The sequence below is a fragment of the Mirounga leonina genome, unplaced genomic scaffold (assembly GCF_011800145.1).
Source record: "Mirounga leonina isolate KUSES-001 unplaced genomic scaffold, KU_Mleo_1.0 Mir_224, whole genome shotgun sequence".
NCBI lineage: Eukaryota > Metazoa > Chordata > Mammalia > Carnivora > Phocidae > Mirounga > Mirounga leonina.
Window position 1 is genome coordinate 10,817,241 of NW_023270615.1, and position 25,782 is coordinate 10,843,022.

General features: G+C 44.8%; 1 protein-coding gene and 1 long non-coding RNA gene across 3 annotated transcripts in view; one reads left to right on the forward strand and one right to left on the reverse strand.

The window, feature by feature from the left end:
* The window catches only part of DOCK8 (dedicator of cytokinesis 8), a 227,664-nt gene that overhangs the window by 127,883 nt on the left and 73,999 nt on the right, over positions 1-25,782 (forward strand). For both annotated transcript variants that reach the window (XM_035029106.1, XM_035029107.1), the window contains 9 exons: positions 7,511-7,628; positions 9,467-9,537; positions 10,604-10,742; positions 11,358-11,459; positions 15,174-15,269; positions 15,949-16,183; positions 18,553-18,717; positions 20,397-20,569; positions 23,416-23,511. In XM_035029106.1, coding sequence (XP_034884997.1) covers positions 7,511-7,628; positions 9,467-9,537; positions 10,604-10,742; positions 11,358-11,459; positions 15,174-15,269; positions 15,949-16,183; positions 18,553-18,717; positions 20,397-20,569; positions 23,416-23,511 — 1,195 coding nt within the window. The remainder of the gene's footprint in view (positions 1-7,510; positions 7,629-9,466; positions 9,538-10,603; positions 10,743-11,357; positions 11,460-15,173; positions 15,270-15,948; positions 16,184-18,552; positions 18,718-20,396; positions 20,570-23,415; positions 23,512-25,782) is intronic.
* On the reverse strand, positions 401-18,520 carry LOC118026328. The gene is made up of 4 exons (XR_004683531.1): positions 18,238-18,520; positions 10,679-10,796; positions 9,530-9,644; positions 401-425 (listed from the first exon to the last, which is right to left on the reverse strand). It is a non-coding gene; the product is annotated as an uncharacterized LOC118026328 (long non-coding RNA).

Below are 25,782 nucleotides of genomic sequence, written 5' to 3' on the forward strand. Positions count from 1 at the left end.
TTTTTCACAGGAGAAATAACTCCAACTTGATGATTCTTACCATTGTGGCTTATTTTCCAGTCTGTCAAAATCACAGTGAACTGAGGTTCTCAATAATGATCCACTCACCATGATGACATCCACCCCCTTCGTCAGAGAAAGCCCACCTGCCTTGAAGACTGTAGTATCCCCCAGCTCCAGTAACTTGAGCTGTTTGTTAGATTTCTCCCTCTGCTTCACACCAGAAACAGGCTGCTGCTGGATCTCAGCAACCAGCTGATGGAGGCCTTCGTTCCTCTTGCCGAGCGCTCCTCTCGAGGCTCTGCTTTCTCTCCTGCCGGCTCACTTGTGTTAGAAGCTCGGCTAGAGAGCAGTTCAGAGTGTCCAGTGTTCTCTTTGCTGTAGCTCACCTGCTCCTTGAGCTGCACTCCAAGCTGCAGAAACTCCTAGAAGAGAACACAGATGTCATCTTGGGGATAAGTGATAGGGGCAGGTTCTTCTTTGTTTTCTCGTTCTCTGTTTTCTCCTACGGGAGAGACACTGGGCTAAACTGAGCAGGAACCAAACTGGTGTTTTTTGCATTATGGCTTTGCAAGATTTCTAGGTCCCCTGTGTCAACCTGTTTTCAGCAAAGGAAGTAGAAGACAGTCCCAAGCAGAGAGTGTGGTCACCAGTTCTAAGAGTAACCAGTTTCCACAAGCTAGCTTCTGACTTCCTGGAGCTGCTCACTTAGGGCTGTTCAAAAATCAGTTGAGGAATCAATAGAAAAAATTCGAAGTTTCCAAAACAGTTTGTAATCAAGAGAAGCCATCTGAAATGGCTCTGGAAAGAAAGCTGTTGATGAATGCCACATGTTCTGTTAAATGTCATGATGCATAGGACCAAGGAGAGCCATTCTTGTCTGTGTTTGGGGAAAATGAGGTTGTACTCAATGCCATGCACATACACTGGGCCTGCCCTGACTAAAGCAGCTTTCAAAATCACTCGGCCAGAACCAGTGAGTCTCATCTTGCTTATGGGCTATCTTCTCAAAAATCGTAGATGACATAATTCTTGGATTTTTCTCTAGGTAACACGAGGCATGTAATTTATCACATATAAAACATATGAGCCCATTTATCAGTGTCTTGATAATCTTACCTGGTTTAGGCTCTCCAAATTACTGAGCATGCAGGTAGATCTTCCCTCCCAAGAGATAACATTCCTATTTTCATATATTCATTTTCTTTCAAAGAGTGCATATTTAACAAAACACATCACGTAGCATTGTTGCAATAAGAAATATAATGATCTTTGGGAGATTCACCTTCCCAAAAAAAAATGTTTAGGTAAAGCCATTTAACCTCCCTGGAGTCAGGTTCTGGGCTTGCAAAAAGGGATGTTGAGCTAAATTCTCTGGAAGTTTCCTTCCAGCTGTGTGTCCTGTAGAAAGTGCGTTCAGTATGGGGCAGGGCATTGAGTGCCCATGGTGATGATGTTTGAGCACAATGGTTTGCCATTCCTATGGAAGCGGTGTGCAAAATTGTGGACTGGTGTTGGGGGGATGGGTGGGTGAGGTAGGCGATGCCCCTGTATTGGGACATGGGAGAAGAGTGTGGGGACAGCTCACCTGCTTATCTGTTGTGATTTACACAGACCCTTTCCTCTAGCTACTTCAAAGCATTTTTACAAACTCTGGTTCATTATTTCTTCAAGCTCAGAATAATGAAAGGTGGATTGGTGTTTTTTTCAATTAATTCAAAGGTGAAGGAATTGAACTTTACAGAACCTAAAGAGATTTTTCCAAAACTGCACTATATTGCAGAGGGGCAAGGTAGATAAAGTGTTCATCACAGCTTAATAACTGAGAAAAAGGAAATAACTCGAATGCTTCTTTTTGGAAACTGGTGTAAATGATGGCATATTCATCACATGGAATTATCATGTAGCCATTAAAATCATGTTCACTGGGAAAACAGTCATAACTGAACAACATTAAATGATACAAAACCAGGATAAAGCTTCGTATATACAGGAAGATAAAACTGTTTAATGTACAGAGGAAATAAAGACAGAAGGAAATGGGCTAATCTGAACAGTGATTTTTCTCAATGTAGTAGGGTATTAGGTAGTTGATATTTTTATTCTTTATAGTTTTCTGTACTTTTCAGCTTTCAAGATTGAAAAATGAATACATATTATTGTCATAATCATATTTCTTTCATAATCATGGCTATAAAAGAGAGTTTGTGTGTGAGAGAGAGTTTGGAGTGGACCAACTCTAGAGGATGACAGGAAGGATCTCTTCGATGATAGAGGACATGTGAGCCGAAACCTAAGAGATGAGAAGGGACCCGTCCTTTAGAGAACTGGGAGAATCTCTTCCAGGCAAGGGGAACAGCAGGTACAAAAGCCCTGTCAGTTTAGAATCAGTTTAGAATGTTCTAGGCCTTGAAAAAAGGCTAGTGAAGGGGTGCCTGGGTGGCTCAGTCAGTTAAGCGTCTGCCTTCGGCTCCGGTCGTGATCCCAGAGTCCTGGGATGGAACCCCGCATCAGGCTCCCTGCTCCGCGGGAAGCCTCCTTCTCCCTCTCCCACTCCCCCTGCTTGTGTTCCCTGTCTCACTGTGTCTCTTTCTGTCAAATAAATAAATAAAATCTTTTTTTTTTTTTAAAAAAAGGCTAGTGCGGGAAAGTAATGAGCAATGGGGTCCGAGGAATTGCCAGGGGCCAGATCATGTAGGGCTCATAATGAGAAGTTTGGGAATCCCTTGTAGGGGCCTGCCATAATCTGTTTTACAGTTTTGATAAGGTCCTCCTGACCGGATATATAAGGAGTAAATTAGAAGAGGCAAGTGTAGGGGCGCCTGGGTGGCTCAGTTGGTTAAGCGACTGCCTTCAGCTCAGGTCATGATCCCAGGGTCCTGGGATCGAGTCCCGCATTGGGCTCCCTGCTCTGCGGGGAGCCTGCTTCTCCTTCTCCCACTCCCCCTGCTTGTGTTCCCTCTCTCGCTGTCTCTCTCTCTGTCAAATAAATAAATAAAATCTTTAAAAAAAAAAAAAAAAAGAAGGGGCAAGTGTAAAAGTCAAGAGATGAACTAAAGGCATTGCAGTGGTCCAGGTGGGACTGGAGGGTGGTTTGGAGTGGAGCCTGTAGGTTGTGGTGTGTATCTGACCCTGCTGTGTGCAGGAAATCATCATCATCGTCACTATCCTTAATGATTAAGGATAGTTAACTCATTAGTGCACACCACAGCCCTGTGAGGTGGGTGCGACTGTTAGCCTGGCTGGGGCTTTGGAAAGGCTAAGTAACTTGCCCACCGTCAGCTCAGGCTCCAGAGCCAACACCCTTACCCACTCTAGACACAACCGCTCAGTAAACATTCACTCTGCAGAGGTCGCTACCCCCAGCCACGTGCCCACACCCAATTTTGGACCACCTTCTGTCCTCCTTACTACCTCCATGTCCATTCCTAACAGCCTCCCAGTTGTGCTCCCTCTGTCTGACAGAGCAAGATCTGGAAGGTGCCCCGACGCAGCCATGGGCTTGGTCACAGCACTGCTCCGTGGCTAACTCCTAGAGGACAACTGTCCCTTTCCCTTCCAGGGCCTCTCTTTTCTCATTTGCAAAAACTGGGGCTTGGGGTTGGTGTCTCCCAGCTCTCGCTCCCCAGAGTTCTGTGCTCATCCCTTCACTCTCTCATGGCCTACCATCTCCTCTTTGGAGGAAGCTGTCAACACTTTAGTGGCTTTTGAAGCTTGTTGAGTATTATGCATGTTACCTAAATTTAATTAATTTCCTTGTGATGACATTCTTGCCTTGCATTTATGTTCTTTTTTCACTTAAATGTAGGACGCAGTCAATGCAGTTGGCCATTTACGGCCAGTGGTGATCCTGAGATCACAGGAGATCCATAAGAGGACAGGACGGTAGCTAGAAAGAGTTGGAAATAGAGGCCAGGAGGCAGGGGAAGTGTGTGTACCATGCCAGACCATCTGTGCCCGAGGCAGAGTGGCCTGGAGACGTCACAACACAGAGCAATTCAGATCTGTCCCCAGCACTGTGTCACCCCCATTCTGCCTCCAGCGAGTCACCCAATACAGAGAGTCTGGGGTAAAGTAACACATAGGAATGCTATTTATTTGCATCCTTGGCCTTTGAACTTGCACAAGCAAAGTAACAGCTGCTGTGTGTTCTTGGTAATTCCAAGTTGCATTTTCTCTCCTTGAATACCTGAGAGCCTTCACTCATTATCCTGCAAAACTATTTCAGCAGAGAGTCCGTATGCATTTTTCCTCCCTTGATGTGGGATGTTCCTCTGTCCCCGGATAAGTTTATTTCAATGTTTTCCCAAGTGATTTCTCAGAACATTACACATGTGAAATATACCATGAAAGAATAGATTAACGAAATGAGTTCTGAGGTCAAAACATTTAGGGAAAGGAGCTGCCTCTTTCCCCCTCGAAGCAATTCAGGACGCGCATTAACCTGCATATCTTCGTCTCCCCAGTCTCTCCCTGCAGCGTTTGGTCGCCCACCTCCTCTACTTCCCCACATATTTGTTAATGTTTTGCCAAGCACTGGGGTCTGCAGAATAGCCCAGGCAGCGCTGGTTTGTGCTCGGCTTTCAGTGACCAGCAGGCTAATGGAATGCACCTTGCTTGAAACCTGGCGTAAGACTAAAGGTTGTACGACACTCAGGGAAATAAGTATCTTTGCTTTTAACAATGATAATTTGCATGAACTATATTATAGAACAGAATTTCAAACTCTGAAATTTTATTATGAAAACGGGATTCTGAGCATCAGTACATCCGTTCCCGGTTGTTCAGGAAGCTCTCCCTTGAACGTTAACTCTTGTCACATGGCTCGCTCTTTATTTATATATCTGGTACCAAATCATTGGGGGCTATCAGCCTGGTCCATCAGGAGTGGGTTCACTCAGCCCATCCACTTGGTCTTGTCTGGGTTATTAGGGTTGTCCTTGCTAATATTGTCATAGGAATAGCCATGGGGCAAATCTGCATGTTTATGCAGACACAGGTCCAAAATGACCATTTTCACCCACACATGACAGCAGGATCAAACTGCTTATTATAACAAAGGTGTTAGAGTTGCAAGAACAGAGTCATTGCCAGCTTAGTCCTTCTCTTTTGATTTCCCTATCACAGACCTCATAAATTAAACAGATACAGATTTTTCATCTTCTGCCTTATACTTGAGCATTGACTTCAGCCTTTTCCAGTGGAGCGTACTTTACATCTGAATATGGACCCAATGAATGGTATTGACTGTGTCTATCAAGGACAGGAAATCGGCCAGGGATCAATGTACGGATCTTTACTGTGCAAATTCCCATGTGTAAATAAGTGGTTCTCAAACGGGGGTGATTTGGGCCCCTCGAGGGACATTTGGCAATTTCTGGAGACATTTTTGATGGTCAGGACTGAGTAGGAGGGCAATACTACTAATGTCTAGTGGGTCGAGCAATGGGGCTGAATGTCCTACAATGCACAGAACAGTCCCACAACAAGGAATTGTCAGTCCCAAATGTCACTACCGGTGAGGTTGAGAAACCCTTGTATGGATTAATAGGCAAGTCTTTGTAAACTGTTATGGGAACCCACATCCACTAAAGGAAAATCTGGTCACCTGGCCCCTCACAGTCACTCCTCTGCTGGTGTCTAATTCACACAAAGTTGTTTTGTCATCTTGGAAGACTTTGGAACAAGAATGTAACTGTCCCGGGGTGAATGTGCCACCTAGGAGTTAGAATAGTGGACCAAGTGTGAGGAACACAAGACATTTGCCCAAAGAAGGGGACACTTGAATCAGTCCTTGTGTCCTGTTGACACTCATTTGTTAGTAAGACCCAGAAAGTTAGGCAGACTTGTCACTGAGAGATGTCATGAGTAACACAGTATGGCAAGGTCATTCTTGTCATTTCAGTGGGGGTCTGATGAGAGGGGACACAGCTCTAGAGCCAGACATCCTGACTTTAATTCCCGACGGACATTTCCTACCTATGTGATTTGGCGCAAGTTATGTAACCTCTCTGTATCTCACTTTTTTCTTTATTTGCGACATGGCAATGATGCCATGACAATAGAACCTACTTATAGGATAATTATGAGAATTTAACAGTTTAATAAATAAGTATTGGGGGGGGGGCGCCTGGGTGGCTTAGATGATTAAGGGTCTGCTTTCGGCTCAGGTCCTGATCTCAGGGTCCTGGGATCGAGCCCGGTGTCGGGCTCTCTGCTCAGTGGGAATCCTGCTTCTCCCTCTCCCTCTGCCTCTCCCCACCCCCACTCATGCTCTTTCTCTCTCTAATGAATAAATAAAATCTTTAAGAAAAAAAAGAGAAGTATTTGGAACATTGCCTGGCTCAGGATAAGTGCTCTATGAATGTTAATATCATTGTTTCTTTGAGTCAGGAATATGATTCATCAAAAAAATACGTATTTGTTTTTCTATTCAACAAATATTTAGTTAGCACCTACTATGTCCCAGGCACTATTCCAACTGCTGGTGATTCATCAGTGGATCAAACATCAGATAAAAATCTCTGCCTTCCCAGAGCTTACCTTTTAGTGGAATATACTAGTAAAAATGCAAATAGAAAAAAACATACAAAATTATAGTTAGCCTAGTGCCTGTCCCATAGCTGTCAGATAAATGGATATATTTTTCATATTGTTGTGTTATTGTCATATAGCTTATTGGGCTGGAGGTTTGAACTGTCGTCTTAGATAGGAAAAGAAAGCTAAGCCTATCCAGAATGCCATGGTAAGAAGAAATTGAAACTGCTTTGTACAGATTAGAAAGGGAAAAAGAGAAAGAAAAGAAACGAAGTTAGGCCCATCGCCTTTGGTCATTGTGTTTAAAATGAGCTGAGGAGTGCCTGGCTGGCTCAGATAGTGGAGCCCGACTCTTGAGCTCAGGGTTGTGAGTTCAAGCCCCTCGCTGGGCGTAGAGATTACTTAAAAAGAAAATCTTTCAAATAAATAAATTAAATAATTAATAAAAAAATAAAATGAGCTGAACCTTTTGTTGCTTTATTTGTTTGTTTGTTTTTTTTAAAGATTTTATTTATTTATTTGACTGATAGAGATACAGTGAGAGAGGGAACACAAGCAGGCGGAGTGGGAGAAGGAGAAGCAGGCTTCCCGCCGAGCAGGGAGCCCGATGCGGGGCTCGATCCCAGTACCTGGGGATCATGACCTGAGCCGAAGGCAGACGCTTAACGACTGAGCCACCCAGGCGCCCCTTGTTGCTTTCTTTGTATCAGACATACTACCTCTAGGCAGATTTCCATATTCGAAGGCAGCAAGAGACCCCATCTCGCTATGTAGCAAAGCAGAGAACAGTGTCGGTTATTATCAGTTGGCTGCAGCTGAAGAAGAAGAATCCATAAGACCTCACTCCTCCAAAAATAATTCACTTCTGAAAGGAGAAACTCCTTCGGAACAATTGCTTCATGCGTGCAGGCTTTCGCGTTTAGGGAAGAACTTGGCCACTTTATTCACTGGTTCTTTATCTTTTCTTTTCCAGAAATCTTCTCTACGTCTACCCACAGAGGCTGAACTTTGCGAACAAACTGGCATCGGCCCGGAATATTACAATAAAGATTCAGTTTATGTGTGGAGAGGATGCTAGCAACGCTATGCCGGTAAAGACAGAGATAAATGTGTGCCTCCCACCAGGGTGGGCTGGACTTCCCTTGTCAGTCCACACAGACAGAATCCAGGGCTCGTCAGCCTACCGAGTCCGTCCAGTCAAGCCCACATATCAGCACCTGCAAAGGCCTTGATGGCTAGTCCGATATTGGTCCCAGTGTGCTGAAGGGGAAACAGGGTCAGTCTAAATTGAAAGTCTCTTCCCTGACTTATTCCGTAGTGATCTGTGAAGTTTGGGGATGCAGAGCATTTTAGAGCACTGAAAGATGTTATGAAAACTTCCCATACCACTCTAATGGTATAAGAGCTGGAGAGACGGCTCCCGCTGGGTCGGCCATGTTTGCACTCTGCCCAAGCCCAGACAGCATCTGGAGATAAATGCAAAGTATTGCCTAGTAATGATAAACACACACACACACCAGGGGCGCCCGGGTGGCTCAGTCGTTAAGCGTCTGCCTTCGGCTCAGGTCATGGTCCCAGGGTCCTGGGATCGAGCCCCGCATCGGGCTCCCCGCTCAGCGGGAAGCTTGCTTCTCCCTCTCCCACTCCCCCTGCTTGTGTTCCCTCTCTCGCTGTGTCTCTATGTCAAATAAATAAAATCTTAAAAAAAAATTAAAATAAACACACATACACCGTCTCAGCAGCCTTCAGGAATGGATCTTCAGCCTGAGGCAAAATATAAATCAAGTACTAAATATATAGTACAGCAGTCTCTAAGGAACCCAAAAGACCAGAATTTGAATTATTTTACTTATCTGCCACTAAGTGAGATGGGCAGTTAGCTATTACTATTTTCCCTAAGTCCTAGAATTCAGTTCCTATACCTTTCTACTGAAGGAAATTTTTTCCAGTGCTTCTATTCTTCAGATACCAATTTTTTTTTTTTTTTAAACCATCCTTCTGTTGACCCACTCACCTTCCCAAAGCAAGGTATCCTCTTGTGACAGTGATGGGAAAGAAGTCCTCAAGGAGGGCTCCCCTCGTTCTCTCTGCTCTGGCCCCTAGCAAAGCTCCCAGGGCTGCCAGGTACAGCTGTGCAGAAGCTTCTTGGAGGGGACAAGTGAGGGCCAATCCCAGCCTGTTCTCCACTCCCCAGGCCCTGGGACCTTGTCATGAGTATTGCTGCATTTAGGAGAAGGCTCGTTTTCTTTGCCCAAAGGTGAGTCAAATCCTGTGACTTCAGGGCTAAGTCAGGCCAGAGGAGGTTTCTTTCTTTCTTTTTTTTTTTTTTAAGATTTTATTTATTTATTTGACAGAGAGAGAGAGAACAGAAGTAGGCAGAGCGGCAGGCAGAGGGAAAGGGAGAAGTAAGCTCCCCGCTGAGCAGGGAGCCCGACGTGGGGCTCCATCCCAGGACCCCAGGGTTGTGACCTGAGCCGAAGGCAGCTGCTTAACCAACTAAGCCATCCAGGCGCCCCTAGTGTCTTTTTCTAAATAGCAGAAACATGTCAACAAGCCAGTGAAGGTCCTGATTACCCAAGTGAACAGGTCCATGTCTTTGGAGGGAAAAGAACCTGGACCAGAGTCACAGAGGGCAAAACTATGTGGCTTTGCTTGGAGTACGGGCCTCTAGACAGTGAGGCAGAGTGGAGAGGGCTTTATTTTTCCAGTCTCACAAACCTGTGGCTCTTGGTCACTAATATAGCTCCTTGGGACCTCAGTTTACCTTTCACAGTTGGTTCTTGTATGCAATTGGGTCAGTTGTAAACCCAGCACCCTTAATTTATAAAATGTAGCTTTGTGAAACCAGAACAGCCGTGGGGCTGATGATAGTTGATTTGATACACCCAAATATCACTGCTAATTTGGTCTTTTCTGTGTTGGTGCACAGGTCATCTTTGGAAAATCCAGTGGCCCTGAATTTCTGCAGGAAGTATACACAGCTATTACATACCATAATAAGTAAGTACATTTCAGAGTTCCAAATACATGCCACGGTTGTCATTATCTCCTGGATTTTCTGAATCCCCTTTTGGTGATTCCTCCCAGAAGTTTTTATAGCTCAGAGACTAAAGGACAAAGGAAATATATGTCAGTTCCATGATTCTGTGTTGGAGGTGCATACTTTTTGCCATTAACGAAGACCGGGAGAAGAACATGTCTTTAAGAATGAATATTGTTTTGACTTTCTGGAGCCTTCTGATGTAGGATGATACAGAGAAGTTTTATGGTATTAAATAAAGAAATACATTTCCTAACTTGCCTGGAGATACTGCAGGGAGCCAGAAGCAAAATCCAGCTCTTCTTTCCCTGTCTCCTTGTCTCCATCTGCCCTATTATCTACTCTAAGAACATTTCAATTGTCCAGAAGAGAAATGGAACCCTCATTATTCTGTGGGTAAATTGAGTCACAGAATAATGTCTCAAACCATTATTGACATTTCACAGGTAAGGGAGAGAGGGTCAGATGGACTCAGGTTTCAGCCTGGTTTGATAACCTTGATCCATTGAAGTATTTCTCTGAACGCTCTTTCCTGCCTTGAGATGAGGTTGAAATGAGTAATGCACCTGACGCCCTTAGGTCTCTGGGACTTTGTAATTCAGTAAATCAGTTTCCATTTCTTTCCCACCAGCATTCATTTGCTAATCCAAATTCCTTTGATGAATACCAGCCATGTGCCAGTCCTTGTCTTGGGGGTGGAGATAGAAAAGGAAGTCACAGCAAGACTCGGAGCCTCATGTTCTTTTCAAATTAAGTTGAACTTTTCCATTATTTGTGGAGTTTTTTTTGTTGTTGTTTTTCCTGACAAAGCCTTTAGTTTGTGAGCAATCTTATGTAAGCAAAGCATATCTGGTGGTATAAAGGTTGGTCTCAAGGATCTTCAGTGTGGGAGCAGAATGATATAAAATGAAAAGCAAAACACCAAGCAGGCCAATTCTAAGGAGCAAAGGGCTGTGGCGTTACAACTGATAGAGAAGTCACTGTTCTTGCTAGAAGTTATTCATGTATAATGTGCTTTTGAAACAGGTCTCCTGACTTCTATGAAGAAGTGAAAATCAAGCTCCCCGCTAAGCTAACAGTAAATCATCACCTCCTGTTCACCTTCTATCATATCAGCTGTCAGCAGAAGCAGGGAGCCTCCGTGGAAAGTCTTCTGGGATATTCGGTGAGTCTTTGCCAACTTGCCTATTCACACTGCACTGGTTGGACTCCGAGGTCCCTGCAGAGATAAACAACTCGGTTCTATTCACTTGCTTTTTTTCTGTCAGAAGTAGCAAAATGTGCCAGACCAGATTCTAGAAAAAGCAGAAATGACTTGACCTAGCAGATGACAAATTTCTGGAATGGCAAGCTTGTGGGTGATAGATATTGGAAGAATACTCATTTATAAAAAAGCATTGCAATGTCCATTATTTCCAGATTTCATATATATGCGCCACGTATAAGACCAGCTCTTTTTCCTCCCAGGGGAAGAAAGTTATTTCTTTAAGAAATATAAAAGGTAAAATAAACATTGATGTTGTCCAGACACTCACAAACATTGGCTGTAAAGAAAAATGCTACTGCTTCAGCTCTGAAAACAGTAAATCATTGATATTACTATCTCAGGAGCTCTCAGGGAATTTAAAATGCAAAGAACTTGACAGAAATTACTGCCCAAAAGAGGCCTGGTCAATATCTAATCATCATTTAGTTGCATTTGATTATTGTGAGCTAGATAAATGGCCAGAATTATATGTTGTAATAAATACCGCTTTATTCTTTACATCATCTGTTTCAGTGGCTGCCAATTCTCCTAAATGAACGTCTTCAAACTGGATCCTACTGTCTCCCAGTTGCCTTGGAAAAACTGCCACCCAATTACTCCATGCATTCTGCAGAGGTAACCAGCAAGTTAGCCATTGGCATTTCCTGTCCAGCGTGGTCTCGGACCACTTTCCCAGATCCACTTCTTGTTCCCTTAACCATGACTGAGAATGTGCAGCCTGTTTTGGGGAGCAATCACCTGTCAGCACATTACATCTTCTTTTTGTTTTTTTTTTTTAAGGGTTTATTTATTTGAGAGAGAGCGTGTGAGGCAGGGGGAGCAGAGGGAGAGAGAAACTGAAGCAGACTCCGCACTCAGCGCAGAGTCCAACATGGGGCTTGACCTCACAACCCTGAGATCATGACCTGAGCCGAAGCCAAAAGTCCAATGCTCAACCAACTATACCACCCAGGCGCCCCATCACGTTGCATCTTCTAAGAGCACATTGCTCTGATAGGAGGGGAGAAGACACTGGTCATGAAACCCCATTCATCACCAACTCTGAATGTTTAGTAAATGCAACTTGCACCCAAGGAAGCATTACCTTGCATTATGCACAAGAAAGGGATTCACAGGGCGCCTGGGTGGCTCAGTTGGTTAAGCGACTGCCTTCGGCTCAGGTCAGGATCCTGGAGTCCCTGGATCGAGTCCCGCATCGGGCTCCCTGCTCGGCAGGGAGCCTGCTTCTCCCTCTGACCCTCCCCCCTCTCATGTGCTCTCTGTCTCAAATAAATAAATAAAATCTTTAAAAAAAAAAAAAAAAAGGAAGGGATTCACAGAATAATACATTGTAAACGGGGAGGCAAACAGAGCCCATTTGTGTTAACAGCTGCTCTCAGCACTGATCCTTTTAAAAGATTCCAACGCTAACTTCCACCAGTTTCTCCTCTGGGTCAGTTGTGGCCCTCTGCACTTGGTTACCTTTATTCCTCTAAAGATGCCAACGTCAGGAGTCTTTCCTTCCCCCCGTTTCCTGCACTGCCTCTTGCTCACCCAAACTCTGCTGCAATCCACCCATTTAAGGGGGCCTTGAGGACTCTCCGCTGCTCACCCCCACAGCACCAGCTCTGCACCAGCTCTCATGCTTCTCGCTCGGCTTGCTGCAGGTTTGCATCAATAAGTATGATTTTGAAGCATATCCCAGACATCGTATCATTTCATTTATAACTATTTTTAAATTATCTTAAAAGATAAGGGCTCTTTTTTTTAACCATCACAATGCCATTGTCATACCTTAATAATTCCCTTATCTTCAAATATCCATTCAGTGATCAAATTTCCAATTATCTCATCAATGTCATTTTTTTTTAAAGATTTCAATTATTCATTTGCGAGAGAGAGAAAGCACAAAGGGAGAAGCAGACCCCCGCTGAGCAGGGAACCTGATGTGGGACTCGATCCCAGGACCCTGAGTTCATGACCTGAGCCGAAGGCAGATGCTCAACTGACTGAGCCACTCAGGTGCCCCCAGTGTCATTTTTTTTTACAGTTGTTTGTTTGAATCAGGATCCAAATAAGATTCACACATTGCTGTTGGTTGACATGTATTGTAAGACTCTTTATCTATAGGACTCCCCCTCCCAACTTTATCTCTTGTTTTCCTTGCAATTTTCAAGTTGAAGCATTTCCCAGGAATTTGGAGTTTGTTCCAACTTTTAGAGTCAGCTTTCTTCTCCACTCTGACTATCCATCTATCATCCCCAGGCTATTCAGTTATTGTCATATTTGCTTTTTTTCCCCTAGAGAGGGAAGCTTCCCTTGCTCTGGGCTACAGGCACATGCCTGGCTTCCCACCAAAACCACTCGCCTCAAAACCACCTGAGATCAACCTGAGTATGTTCACAGACGTTCCCTGATGACTCTATGATTTGGACATGTGGCCCCTTGCTGAAGCCCCGAAAACCACCTTTTCATCATCAAGCTGCACATTCTGATTTCCTAGAATGCCCAGTTATTTTCTTAATGCTGCAAGACAAATGTGGGTTTTTGGAGACAGACACATCTGGATCCAAAATCCAGATGCTACCACTCCCTAGCTGTGAGAACATGGGGGAGCTGCTTACCCTCTGAATCTCAGTAATGAACTGAACCCATACCAGCCTGTAAGGTTGCTGTGGACACTAAATGAGATAACGCATAGCAAGCAACAAACTCAGTTTTTAAAGTAATTTCCTTATATTAGTTCCTTTTTACTTCTTGCACTATGCCACCTTCATAGACATACCCTTAGCTTCACCCGCACTGTCCACTAGCCACATGTGGTTACTGAAAGTGGCTAGTTCAAACTGATATGTGCTGTAAGTATAAAATACAACCCTGCTATCAAAGACTTAGTGGGAAAAAATAATGTAAAATATCTCATGTATAGTTTTTTATATTGATTATATATTGTATCGATAATCTTTAGGCTATATTGGGCTAAATGAAACAGTATTAAAAGTATTATTGCATGTTCCTTTTCAATTTTTGAAAAGTGACTACCAATAGATTTCAAGTGACATATATGGCTCATGTAATATTTGTAGCGGACAGCGCTACTTTAGATTATAGGTGGTAAACTCTGGTGACCCCAGGGGTCAGGGGAGCAACATCATGAATGCTGAGTCCTTGTGGAATGTGTTCACGCTGGAGATGGTCTGCCTGTCGAGGGTCATATCCCACCACGCTGGGATGCAGGCCCGTGTCTTCGTATCTTCCAGTTCTCAAAGGAAGTTAGAAAAGCAAGCTTTGGGGGCACCTGGGTGGCTCAGTTGGTTGAGCGTCTAACTCTTGATTTCGGCTCAGGTCATGATCTCAGGGTCATGAGATCGAGCCCTATATCAGGCTCCATGCTCAGTATGGAGTCTGCTTGAGATTCTCTCTCTCCCTCTGCCCCTCTCCCCACTCGCTCTCTCTCTCTCTCCCTCAAATAAGTAAAAAAATCTTAAAACATAAAGCAAGCTTTCATGTGAAATTTCTTGACTTTCAAATGTTGGCAACTAATTCAAAATGTTTCCAACACTGGGCCACACTGAACTTGTCTGTAGGCTGGATCCAGCTTTGGGGCCCAGTTTGTGACTCTGTCATGGATAGTTCCAAAAGTCCACACCCCATGCATACATCCTACTCTTGCAAGTACAGCATGCTTCCTTCCACTAGAATGCAAGAGATGCCCACACTCCTGTGACTGGGTCAGGCTAGGCCATTCTCTCTCAGTGCTGTATGTTGAGGTTTCTAGAGAATGCTGATTCTGGTGGGTATTTAAGGGAAGAAATGGTCCCTAAGGACTGCAGGAGTGTTGATATATAAATGGTATAGAAGAGTCATTTTGAGTAATTAATGCAGGAACCTACTGGGCCTGCTCTTTGGAAACATTTTGTTAAAAGGCAAAGTAACTGTAGGCCCTTGAAAGCATTAGAATTTCATGTGTCATAAGATATTCTACACTTTGTCTTGACATTCCTAATTAACAGGGAAATCACTGCAATATTACTTTATTCCAATCCCTAGAATCCAGGGTCATCTATGCTGGATGGGAGCTTAAAATAGATCACTCACTTCAGACCCCTTCTTTTGGGGTAAGGAAATGAGAGTTAATTGGACTTGTCAAAATGACAATAACTAGTTCAGTGAAGAACTTAACCTGAGTGTGGGAACCCTAACTCCAAGGCTAGTTCTATCAGGCTTCCAGGGAGGGAGATATCTGTATAACCCTGACATTTACACTCAAGCTGCCTCGCTCTGCTTGTCAGTAACCAGAAAGGGGGATTGAGTTGCTAATCGGTTTTTTTTTTTCTTTCTTTAACACAGAAAGTCCCTTTACAGAATCCTCCCATTAAGTGGGCTGAAGGACACAAGGGAGTATTTAACATTGAAGTGCAAGCTGTTTCTTCTGTTCACACCCAGGTAAGGAACATCAGTGTCCTCTTCAAATCAGAGTCAGAGGGCTCCTGAGGAAGAAGGGGGTGCAGCAGAGAAACCTCTGTGGATGGTCCAATGAAAGATCAGTGAGAGTCTTCATGCATGGATAAAACAAAAAATCACCTTTAGTTCTTTTTGGAGGCATACAGACCTGTTCAGGTTTTACTGGTTGTTTAAAGGGAGAGACCTCCGAAAAATGTCGAGCGCCTAGGTGAAGGAACGCAGTATCTGCACTTTGGGCTGAGAAACCATGTGAGGGGCTCCATGTGCAACCTTTTCCTGCTGGTGTCTCACTTCCCTCTGTCATTCCGCCATTTCTCCAAGCTCCCCCTCCCCCCAATTCTCTGTTCCTTCCTTTTCTTGCCACCGTCCTCACTTTACATCTGCTCAGACCCCTTTTTGGCTGTGTGTTTAACCAGGTGTACTCGCCTCTGCCCACAAACCAGATCAGAGGCCAAATTCCGTTTTCTTCAGTTACTAGTCATCAAGAGATTCTGTTTTGTGCCCACTGCTCTATAGAGCTGTTTATAGCCTTGGTCTGAAACCGCCGGGTCCTAGTCCCCAGACCTGAGACTCCACCCGTGAAGAGCTTATCTGTGCTCATGCATCCACTGGTGAGCGTGGATGGGGTCAGCCCCAGGAGGCCTGCCGTCTGTCTTCCTAGGACAACCACCTGGAGAAGTTCTTCACCCTCTGCCACTCCCTGGAGAGCCAGGTGACCTTCCCCATCCGCGTGCTGGACCAGAAGATCAGCGAGACCTCGTTGGAGCATGAGCTAAAGCTCAGCCTCATCTGCCTGAACTCCTCCCGCTTGGAGCCCTTGGTGCTCTTCCTGCATCTGGTGCTGGACAAGCTCTTCCAGCTGTCCGTGCAGCCCATGGTCATCGCCGGCCAGACAGGTGGGAGGCCCACGGGGCTGGAGGCAGGCAGGAGGGGCAGGCAGCGCCTTGTAGGACACATGATTTTCCAGAAATCCTGAGAACAGGGACAATGGGGTTTTCCTTTCTATTGATGATGTGAGTCCAAGGGAAGCCAAGACCAGTGATAATTTTTTTTTTTTTAAGATTTCCTGGACGTTAAAATAAAAACCATATTAATACAGGATGCTTAAAATTAATAGCTTTTAAAAACAGATGTATTGAATGATTAGAGGTGATCATTCAAATTCCATTCCTGGTAATTGATGGATTTATTCGACCTCTGAGATATTTTTGTTTTCTTGACCAGCAAGGAGATATAATGTTTTAAGGAAGTAAGACAAGTCGTATTAAATGGAAGCAAAGGAACTGTCTAAATTGAAATTCAGTGGGATCACTTTTTTTTATTGAGCCATAATATGCATACCGTAAAATTCACTAAAGCATACGATTCATTGGCTTTTAGCACATTCACACGGTTGTGCAACTATCCAGGTATCCAATTGCAGAAGATTTTCATTAGCCCGAAATGAAACCCATGCGCCTTGGCAGCCACTCCCCATTCACCCTTCCCCTCAGCCCCTGGCAGCCCCTCATACAGACTTCCTGTCTGAGAGTATATTTTAAAGGCTTACTTGGAACAAATGAACACCAAATACAATGTGTAAGACTCCTGGAGTGTCCGATTCAGAGCAGAAGGGGTTCCTGGGAGTGTCAGAAAAGAAGTGAATCACACAGTGGGGTTGTGGCACATGAATGGGTGGGGAGGGAGTGATGAACTCAGAGCCTGGCACACACTGGGCAGCTTTCAGAGCCAGGGAAGAAGAGGACCTCCAAATCCCCCGTTCACGCTGTGTCCTGGGACGTATCTCTCGTGGCGCCACAGATAAGGTTATCCTGTGCTGCAGGCCAGCATCTCCTACGTGAAGCCCTTGCCTCTCCAGCTAGGTTCCTGCAGAGTGGCAAGCTCCCGCCTCCCACATTCCTTCCCATGTGCCCACATATGTGCACCCTGCTTTGTATGTTCCAGCGATTGCTCACAGACCTGTGCAATAGACAAAGTGTTCATTCCTAGGTTTTGAGCTGCTGCTTTGCAGCAAGTTGCCACCTGTCACGGGGAGACAGCAGGCCGAGTAGGTAGAGGCACTTAGCATATAAGCATTTATTCAGAACCTATCTGTCAGGAACTATGGTCGTCACAGGAGGGAGATAAGAAGGTGGGAGAAATGCGCCTCAGCCCCGAAGGCTGGAAGCCTGCTCAGAGAGACAGAGGTTACCACCGGGAACAGCCAAAGAACTCTGAGTCTTGGCGTCCCTGAAGCCCTGTACCGAGTGCTGTCCGAGGCTTCGTGGAGGAGGCGGGATGGTGCCCAGCGGTGAAGGGTTGATGGGATTTTGCTGGAGGGAGCACAGAGGGCTTTCCAGCTGAGGACAACAGCGTGAGAAAAATTGCAGAGCTAAGACAGAGCAGACATGTGATGGGGACAGAACAACTGCCTCATTTTAAAGGAAGTTGAATTTGAGCAGGAATGGGTACAAGGTTGGGTAACGAGGGTGGAGCCAAACCGTGGAGGGCTGGGAGCTCCTGAACAAGACCGTACACGGTGAATCAATAGTTTTGTGTGGACCCACTTTGGAGAATGGCACGATACACCTACATTTTTATTTTTTGTAAGATTTTTTTTTTATTATTTGAAAGAGAGAGAGAGAGCGAGCATGAGCAGTGGGGAGGGACAGAGGGAGAAGCAGACTCCCTGCTGAGCAGGAAGCCCGATGCGGGACTCGATCCCGGGACCCTAAGATCATGACCTGAGCGGAAGGCAGCCGCTTAACTGACTGAGCCACCCAGGCGCCCTATACCTACTTTTTTAGATTAACCTGCACGCCAAGAGTCTACATGGTGCAACGGCACATCTCAAACGGGAGTGCGTGTCAGAATCACCGGGGCATCTTGTGAAATGCGGATTCTGACTTCAGTAGGTCTGGGGGGTCTGAGAGTCTGCATTTCTAACAGGCTCCCAGGTGACGGTACTCACATCAGGGCAGGTCCCACTGAGTAGCACCCAGGTTGCGGGCACGGTGGAGAGGGAGGGTTGCCTAGATGGTCTCCTGTCTTTGTGGTGAAGACCCACAGTGCTGGCCAGAGGAGGCAGACGAAGGAGGAGAGGTGAAGTGGTTTGCAGTAAGCAGTAAGTCACTACAACCACTCACCCTGCCCTGGCCCTCGTTGTGCCCAGCCTGGTTCAGCGGGTCAGCTGTGAGGACTCCTGGACGCTACCCCAGAGAACATTCTAGCTTGGGTTCATTCGGGACCAATTGTGAGGCCGCCCATTTTTCTCTCGGTTCCTCAGCCAACTTCTCCCAGTTTGCGTTTGAGTCCGTGGTGGCCATAGCCAACAGTCTGCACAACAGCAAGGACCTGGCCAAGGACCAGCATGGGAGGAACTGCCTGTTGGCCTCCTACGTGCATTACGTCTTCCGCCTGCCAGAGCCGCCGAGGGACCCACCGAAGTCAGGTAGCGTGGCCCCCAGCTGCGGGCGCCTGGCGGGCAGGCCCCTGCCCCCACCCCGCTGCCCCGTCATTCAAAATGTAATAAAAAGCCCAAAGTTAAATTTTATATTTGAATTTTATTTTTTTCGGTTAGAGTTGATTTTATTAATTTTTAATTTATTTTTGTATCAATGATACAAAACTTATGTGAATGCTGAAATTAAAAATTTATTTCTCGTTTTCTTTTTTTTTTCCAACTTGCTTCCTGCCTCCCTCCCTCTTTTTTTTTTTTTAAGATTGATTGATTTATTTTAGAGAGACAGAGCTCATGAGCATGGGGAGGGGCAGACAGAAAGGGAAAAAATCTCAAGCAGACTCCCTGCTAAGCATGGAGCCCAACACCCAGAGCTCCATCCCAGGATCCTGTGATCATGACCTGAGCCGAAATCAAGAGTTGGACACTTAACTGAGCCACCCAGGCACCCCCTCCCTCCCTCTTTTTATACCCGAAGCACTTATTTTTTTCTGCCTCTGTGATAACCCCTCACTGGTCTTTACCCAGTGGGTAATTTGTTTTCAGGTGAGGATCTTTTATTTTCAAAAATGGAGACGTGACAACAGGTGTCTAGGATGCTAGGATAATAATGACAAAGAAAAACAATAAATACCCGATAGTCGTGGTGAGCACCGGTTCCTAAAGTTTTCATTGTGAAAAGATAAATCCCTTTCCTCATTTCCCCCAAACTAAACTTCTGAAGTAATAATAATGCATTTCTCCACTCTTCCCAATTATGTTCAGGGTCCTAATCAACCGGTACTTCTGGTCCGCAGGATGTAAAAAGCATCAACAAGTTTACAAAATTCCAGGTCCTAATGAAGAAACTTGCCATTTTTATTAGACCATGCAGCCTCATTACAAGTAAACCTGTAATTTTTTTAAAAAAGATTTTATTTATTTGAGAGAGTGAGAGAGAGTAAGAGAGAGTGAGCAGGAGTGGGGGCTGCAGAGGGAGAGGAAGGAGCAGACTCCCCGCTGAGCAGGGTTTCGAGGTTCCGAGCTCGAACCCAAGACCCTGGGATCATGACCTGAGCCAAAGGCAGATGCTTAATGGACTGAGCCACCCAGGTGCCCCAGTAAACCTATAATTTCGATTGAGTTTTTAAAGATACTGGTAATATCTCATAGACTTGCATACTCACTTTGGAAGACATAGATGCAGTTAAAAATGAACAACGATATGTAATATATACTTATCCTCATGGGGTGCAGATGCTTCCTTGGATTCTCCTATCTCAGAAGATCTTGCATGACTTATACAGTTGTCTTATTTTAAATATTAATAAATTTAAAAGTTCCCATTTCCAGCTTGTCTGGAGCAAGCAAAAGCTCTTGTGACCCCGGGGGCTGTTTCCCCGTCGCAATAATAGGCTGAAGCTCAGTAGCAGCCTGTGCCTTTGGATGAGGCACATGTTTCCAGTTTACCACAGTCCTCACCACTCCCTGCTGCCTCACGCCCTACTTACCCCCAAAGCAATGCCCCTCTGACCTCCCCTAGGCATTTGATAATAAGACCCTAATTCCAAGATCTAATCAAGTGGGTTTTCATTCCACTCTCCACCCTGTCCCTCTCCGGTTCCCTTCCAAGCACAGTAAGTGACTCGGATCCCCTTTCTGTTGGCATGTCCGTACCTGGTGGAGTGCAGGTGGTGCCGCTGCCGCCCTCCCTGACCCGCGCTACCACACGTACGGCCGCACGTCTGCTGCCGCCGTGAGTTCGAAGCTGCTGCAGGCCCGGGTGATGAGCAGCAGTAATCCAGACCTCGCGGGGACTCACTCTGCGGCAGACGAGGAAGTGAAGAGCATCATGTCTTCAAAGGTAAGGAGGATGCCCTCGCGGGGAAAGGGACGTGAGCTTTTTTAGTTTTAACGAAAACTTGGAGACACAGCACAAAATGGACCACCACCAGTACCACAGCTCTGCTGGTCACATGTTGTCATGCTTCAGCTTTTGAAACGATCGAGAGCATTCTGGAAAGAAGCAGAGGCAAGACTGGCATTGAAGATCTGCTCAGTTAGTTAGTGACGCTGGTGGGAAGTTTTTAGAGCTGATTGAGCCACAGGGAATCTATTTTCAAGGGAAACAATGTAGCTTTAACTTTTTTTTTTGATGACTAGAACATCAAACATTTTTATTTTTTAAATATCTGCCCTTTACATTCATTAACATCCACAGATTAATTATCCCATATAATAATTCCCAAGAGCAAAGCCAGGTTTTATAAACAGAAACAGATCCTGAGATGGTTGATGACTTGGGCTATACTGTTTTCCTTCCATGAATTCTTTGCTTTCTCTTGATAATTGTATTTTATAACAGTTGCAGATTTATAGAATTACTGCCACTAGAGTACAGAAAGTTTCTGTATACGTCATACCTAGTCTCTCTCTGTTAACATTTTACATTAGAATGGTACATTTGTCACAATTCATGAACTAATATTGGTCTGTGATCATTCTTAACTAAAGTTCATATTTTATTCAGATTTCTTCAGTTTTTCCCTAATGTCCTTTTTCTGTTCCAGGATCCCAGCCAGGATACCACATTATATTTTGTAGTCCTGTCTCCTTAGTTTCCTCTTGGTTGTAACAATTTCGTAGAGTCCCCTCGCTTTTGATGACCTTGACACTTTTGAGGAGTCAGATATTTTGTAAAGTGTGTCTCATTTGAAAATGTTTTTCGAGCCTGTGATATAACCACACACCATAAAACTTACCCTTCTAAGTGTATAATTCAGTGGCTTTTGTTTGTTTTTCCACAAAGCTACCATGAATTCTTCATCTGAATTTTCTTTCCAGTTATCCATGGCCTCCATGGCTAAGTTTTTCAACTAGTATCATTTCCCCTGATTATGATAAATCAAACTCTCTAGGTTTCGACATAATTTCTCTTACACAATCCACGCACTTGAGACAGTATGTTGTGAGAAAAAGGAATTTGGAGACCGGGGTTGGGTCTGGACTCCACCACCAGCCAGCCTTGTGGTCATGGGGGAGTCCGCTCCTCCCTTGGGCCTCCTGTTCCTCATCTCTGTAGAGTTTCTGGACCCTGGATGAACTTAAGGATCATCTATGGATCCACTAGAGATTCTGACAATCTCGAGTGTGCACCATATGAAATTGTTCCTATGCCACCTTTTCTGACTTACAAAATCAATCCAGGGCTGGGCTGGAGTGGGCTCCTACCAGTTTCTGAGAGCCGATTGTTCAAATTTTCTGGCATTTTCTGAGCCAGTTGTTAGATACTACTAAAAAATGACATTATATAAATAACAAATAAGTTATACTAAATAAAAAATAATCTAAATGCAACATGGTATCTTGGATTATATCTTGAGGCTGAAAGTGGACATCAGTGGAAAACCTGGTGAAATCCGCATCTGTGGTTTAGTTGCTAGTAAGGAGCCAATGTTAATTTCTTAGTTTTGACAAAGGTACCAGAGTGATGTAAGATACTAACATCAAGAGGAACTGGGTGAAGAAGGGCGTGCAAGAACTCTGGACCACCTTTGCAACTTGTCCATAAATCCAAAATTATTCTACTTTAAAAAGATAGTACTCAAACACCAGCCCTTCCTCGATATTTTATTACACATTACTCTTTTCTGTGTTCTTGAGGTTATTTGTGTCTCTAGTAGCTGTATGGTGGAAATACTCCATAATGATTTGCTGGTGTACGTCTCTTCCCAACACCGTGTTCAGTGATGTCATGTGAACTTGCAATCTGCCATGACAAAAGCATTTAAGGTACAGAAATAGGCAAATGCTGTAAATCAGCTCCTCCCCCCAAGAGCTGGTTGTTAAACATTTGCCAACACAGCACAGTCTGACCTCATGTGTAAGGTCCCTTTAAGCATTAGCATTTTCTTTCTTTTCTTTTTTTTTTTTTTTAAAGATTTTATTTATTTATTTGAGAGAGAGAGAGTGAGAGAGCACAAGAGGGGGGAGCGGGAGAGGGAGAAGCAGACTCCCCGCTGAGCAGGGAGCCCGACGCGGGACTCGATCCCGGGACTCCAGGATCATGACCTGAGCCGAAGGCAGTCGCTTAACCAACTGAGCCACCCAGGCGCCCGCATTAGCATTTTCTGATTGCCCAGGGGACAATCGGCCTGCCTCTATCATTGACAGCCTTGATCGTTATGATTTCATTTAATAAAAGTGAAAATATTAAATTTCTATGTGGATTGGGTTAAGAATTTTCTAATTGTTGTGTAGCAGGGGGAGAACATTTGTCCACAGTGGTTTTTGACAATTTTTTAAATATAGCATTTAGGAGCCTGTGACAGTACCATCCTAGCCCACAGAGAGGCGCTGTTCCCACACTTTTTTTTGTTGTTGTTGTTGTTGTTGTTGCTACCCCAATAAAGTCAGAATATCCAAGGGACTTCAGCACCCCCTGTTCCTAAGTAGGTTTTAACTCTGGGTTGGTCTGCACACTAAACTACTAACAGTGATTGTCTCAGGAGCAAGTAGAATGAGGTTTGATTTCACATTCTTTGCTTTGTTTTGTATTTATTTGTGACAGTTGTTTTACCTTTGTAACCAGAAAAAAAAGTAAGAAACGCATGAAAAATGAATTCTGAGGTTGTGAGTTCCAGACCGCTGGCTCATCTTTTAAGTGAACCGCTGTCGGTGGACTGATGAGTCCCGGTTTGTGTATTTCAGAGTGCTGATCGCACCTGCAGTCGGATGTCCTACTATTGCTCAGGCAATAATGATGTTCCCAGTTCGACCGCAGCCCCAAGGCCAGCCGGCAAAAAGGTACTGAGTGGGGCAGTGTGAGGATAATTTGCTTGTGTCTTCTTGCTGTGATTGATAACAGACACCATCAAAGTGCTCTCCTGCCTCGCTCCCCCCTCCACACACACACACACACACACACACACACACTTTTGTAGTTCTGTCCCATGTCATTCATTTTTTGACCAATTGATTCCTATTCAAGGGTTCTCCAGCTTACCATACATCCGAAGTCCCTGGAGGGCTTGTTAAAACTGATGGCTGGACCCTACCCCCGGAGTTTCTGATTCAGAAGCTCTGAAGTGGGGCCCGAGAATTTGCATTTCTGACAAGTTCCCAGGGGATGCTCATCCAGGGATGATGGTTTGAGAACACCTGCCTTAGTTTCTTTTTTTTTTTTTTCCATTTTTTTATTCTTATGTTAATCCCCATACATTACAACATTAGTTTTAGATGAAGTGTTCCATGATTCATTGTTTGTGCATAACACCCAGTGCTCCATGCACAATGTGCCCTCCTCAATACCCACCACCAGGCTAACCCATCCTCCCACCCCCCTCCCCTCTAGAACCCTCAGTTTGTTTTTCAGAGTCCATCGTCTCTCATGGTTCGTCCACCCCTCCGATTTCCCCCGCTTCATTCTTCCCCTCCCGCTACCTTCTTCTTCTTCTTCTTTTTTTTTTCTTAACATATATTGCATTATTTGTTTCAGAGGTACAGATCTGTGATTCAACAGTCTTGCACAATTCACAGCGCTTACCAGAGCACATACCCTCCCCAGTGTCTATCACCCAGTCCCCCCATCCCTCCCACCCCAACCCCCACTCCAACAACACTCAGTTTGTTTCCTGCGATTAAGAATTCCTCATATCAGTGAGATCATATGATACATGTCTTTCTCTGTTTGACTTATTTCACTCAACATAATACCCTCCAGTTCCATCCACGTCGTTGCAAATGGCAAGATCTCATTCCTTTTGATACCTGCCTTAGTTTCTTTTTCAGTAGAAGGTGAGCTGGGGACAGTTCATCCTCAACAAAAGTGCATGACAATAATTAGGTATCATTTATTTCAATACTCTTTTTTTTTTTTAAGATTTTATTTATTTATCTGAGAGAGAGAGAATGAGAGAGAGCACATGAGAGGGGGGAGGGTCAGAGGGAGAAGCAGACTCCCCGCCGAGCAGGGAGCCCGATGCGGGACTCGATCCTGGGACTCCAGGATCATGACCTGAGCCGAAGGCAGTCGCTTAACCGACTGAGCCACCCAGGCGCCCTTATTTCAATACTCTTATCAGATGACATGAAAAGCTTTCCTCAAAATTCATTCTAACCAGCTTTACTTAGGAGTTGAGAGACTGCGAGCTGCCCACCAGAACATCTGATAATAACAGAATTCTTCAGTCATAGTCACAGCCTGTGTGGTTTGAGGGGCGGGACTGTCTCCCTTAAGTTTTTTCTCTGCCAGACTCTCAAGTATTGCTCCATTAGAGTAGTGACTGAAGTTAAGGTCTTGAGTGTCTTTCAAGACCCTTATTAAAATGTAAATATGCTGATTGGAAGGATAACACAGGAAGCCATTTGCAACAGCTGACACAACAGGGAATGTTTATTAAACATGCCAGGAGGGAATGAGCCTCAGCTCAGCTTGCTTGGCACCAAGGGAGGGAAAGATCAAGCGTGGGGGGGCCCTGGCAGGGCCTGAGGGTGCAGACTTCTCAGTAATCCGGGCACCATATGTCTGGGGAGAGGTACAGGGTTAATTTTAAAAGAAGTGAAAGAAGACAGGGCAAGGTGCTGAAAATAATTTTTCACTTACCCTAAAACTCAGCTTTGGGCTTTGCAGGGACTGGTTACATGTACCATTCGACCTTCTTTTTAAAGCATGGTTTGCCTACAGCCTCGCCTCCTTCAGGCAAACAGGCATGTTTGGCTTTGCCGTTGCCGTGTTTTGACTTTGTTCCTGGCCATCTCAATGCCTAAAAGAGAATCATTTCATTTCAGAGGGAAGTTTAGACAGTGTGTTTCTTCAATAGATCAGCAAAAAAGGATTTAGCTGCTTGGCTCTCTTCTGTAACCTCCGGAGCAAGGTGTTCTTGTAACAATGTTGCCTGGTAAGCAACATAAATTACTTTAAGAAGCAGCTTATCCTCCTCTAATCTCTAAGACTCTGGCAGTCAAACTGACCTATTTTCCAGAGGTTACCTTTGAAGCTAGTGGAGCGAATCTTTCCTACACCGGCAAGATCCAGGTGTAGCTGACTTACATCATCTGCCCACTTAGACCACCTGC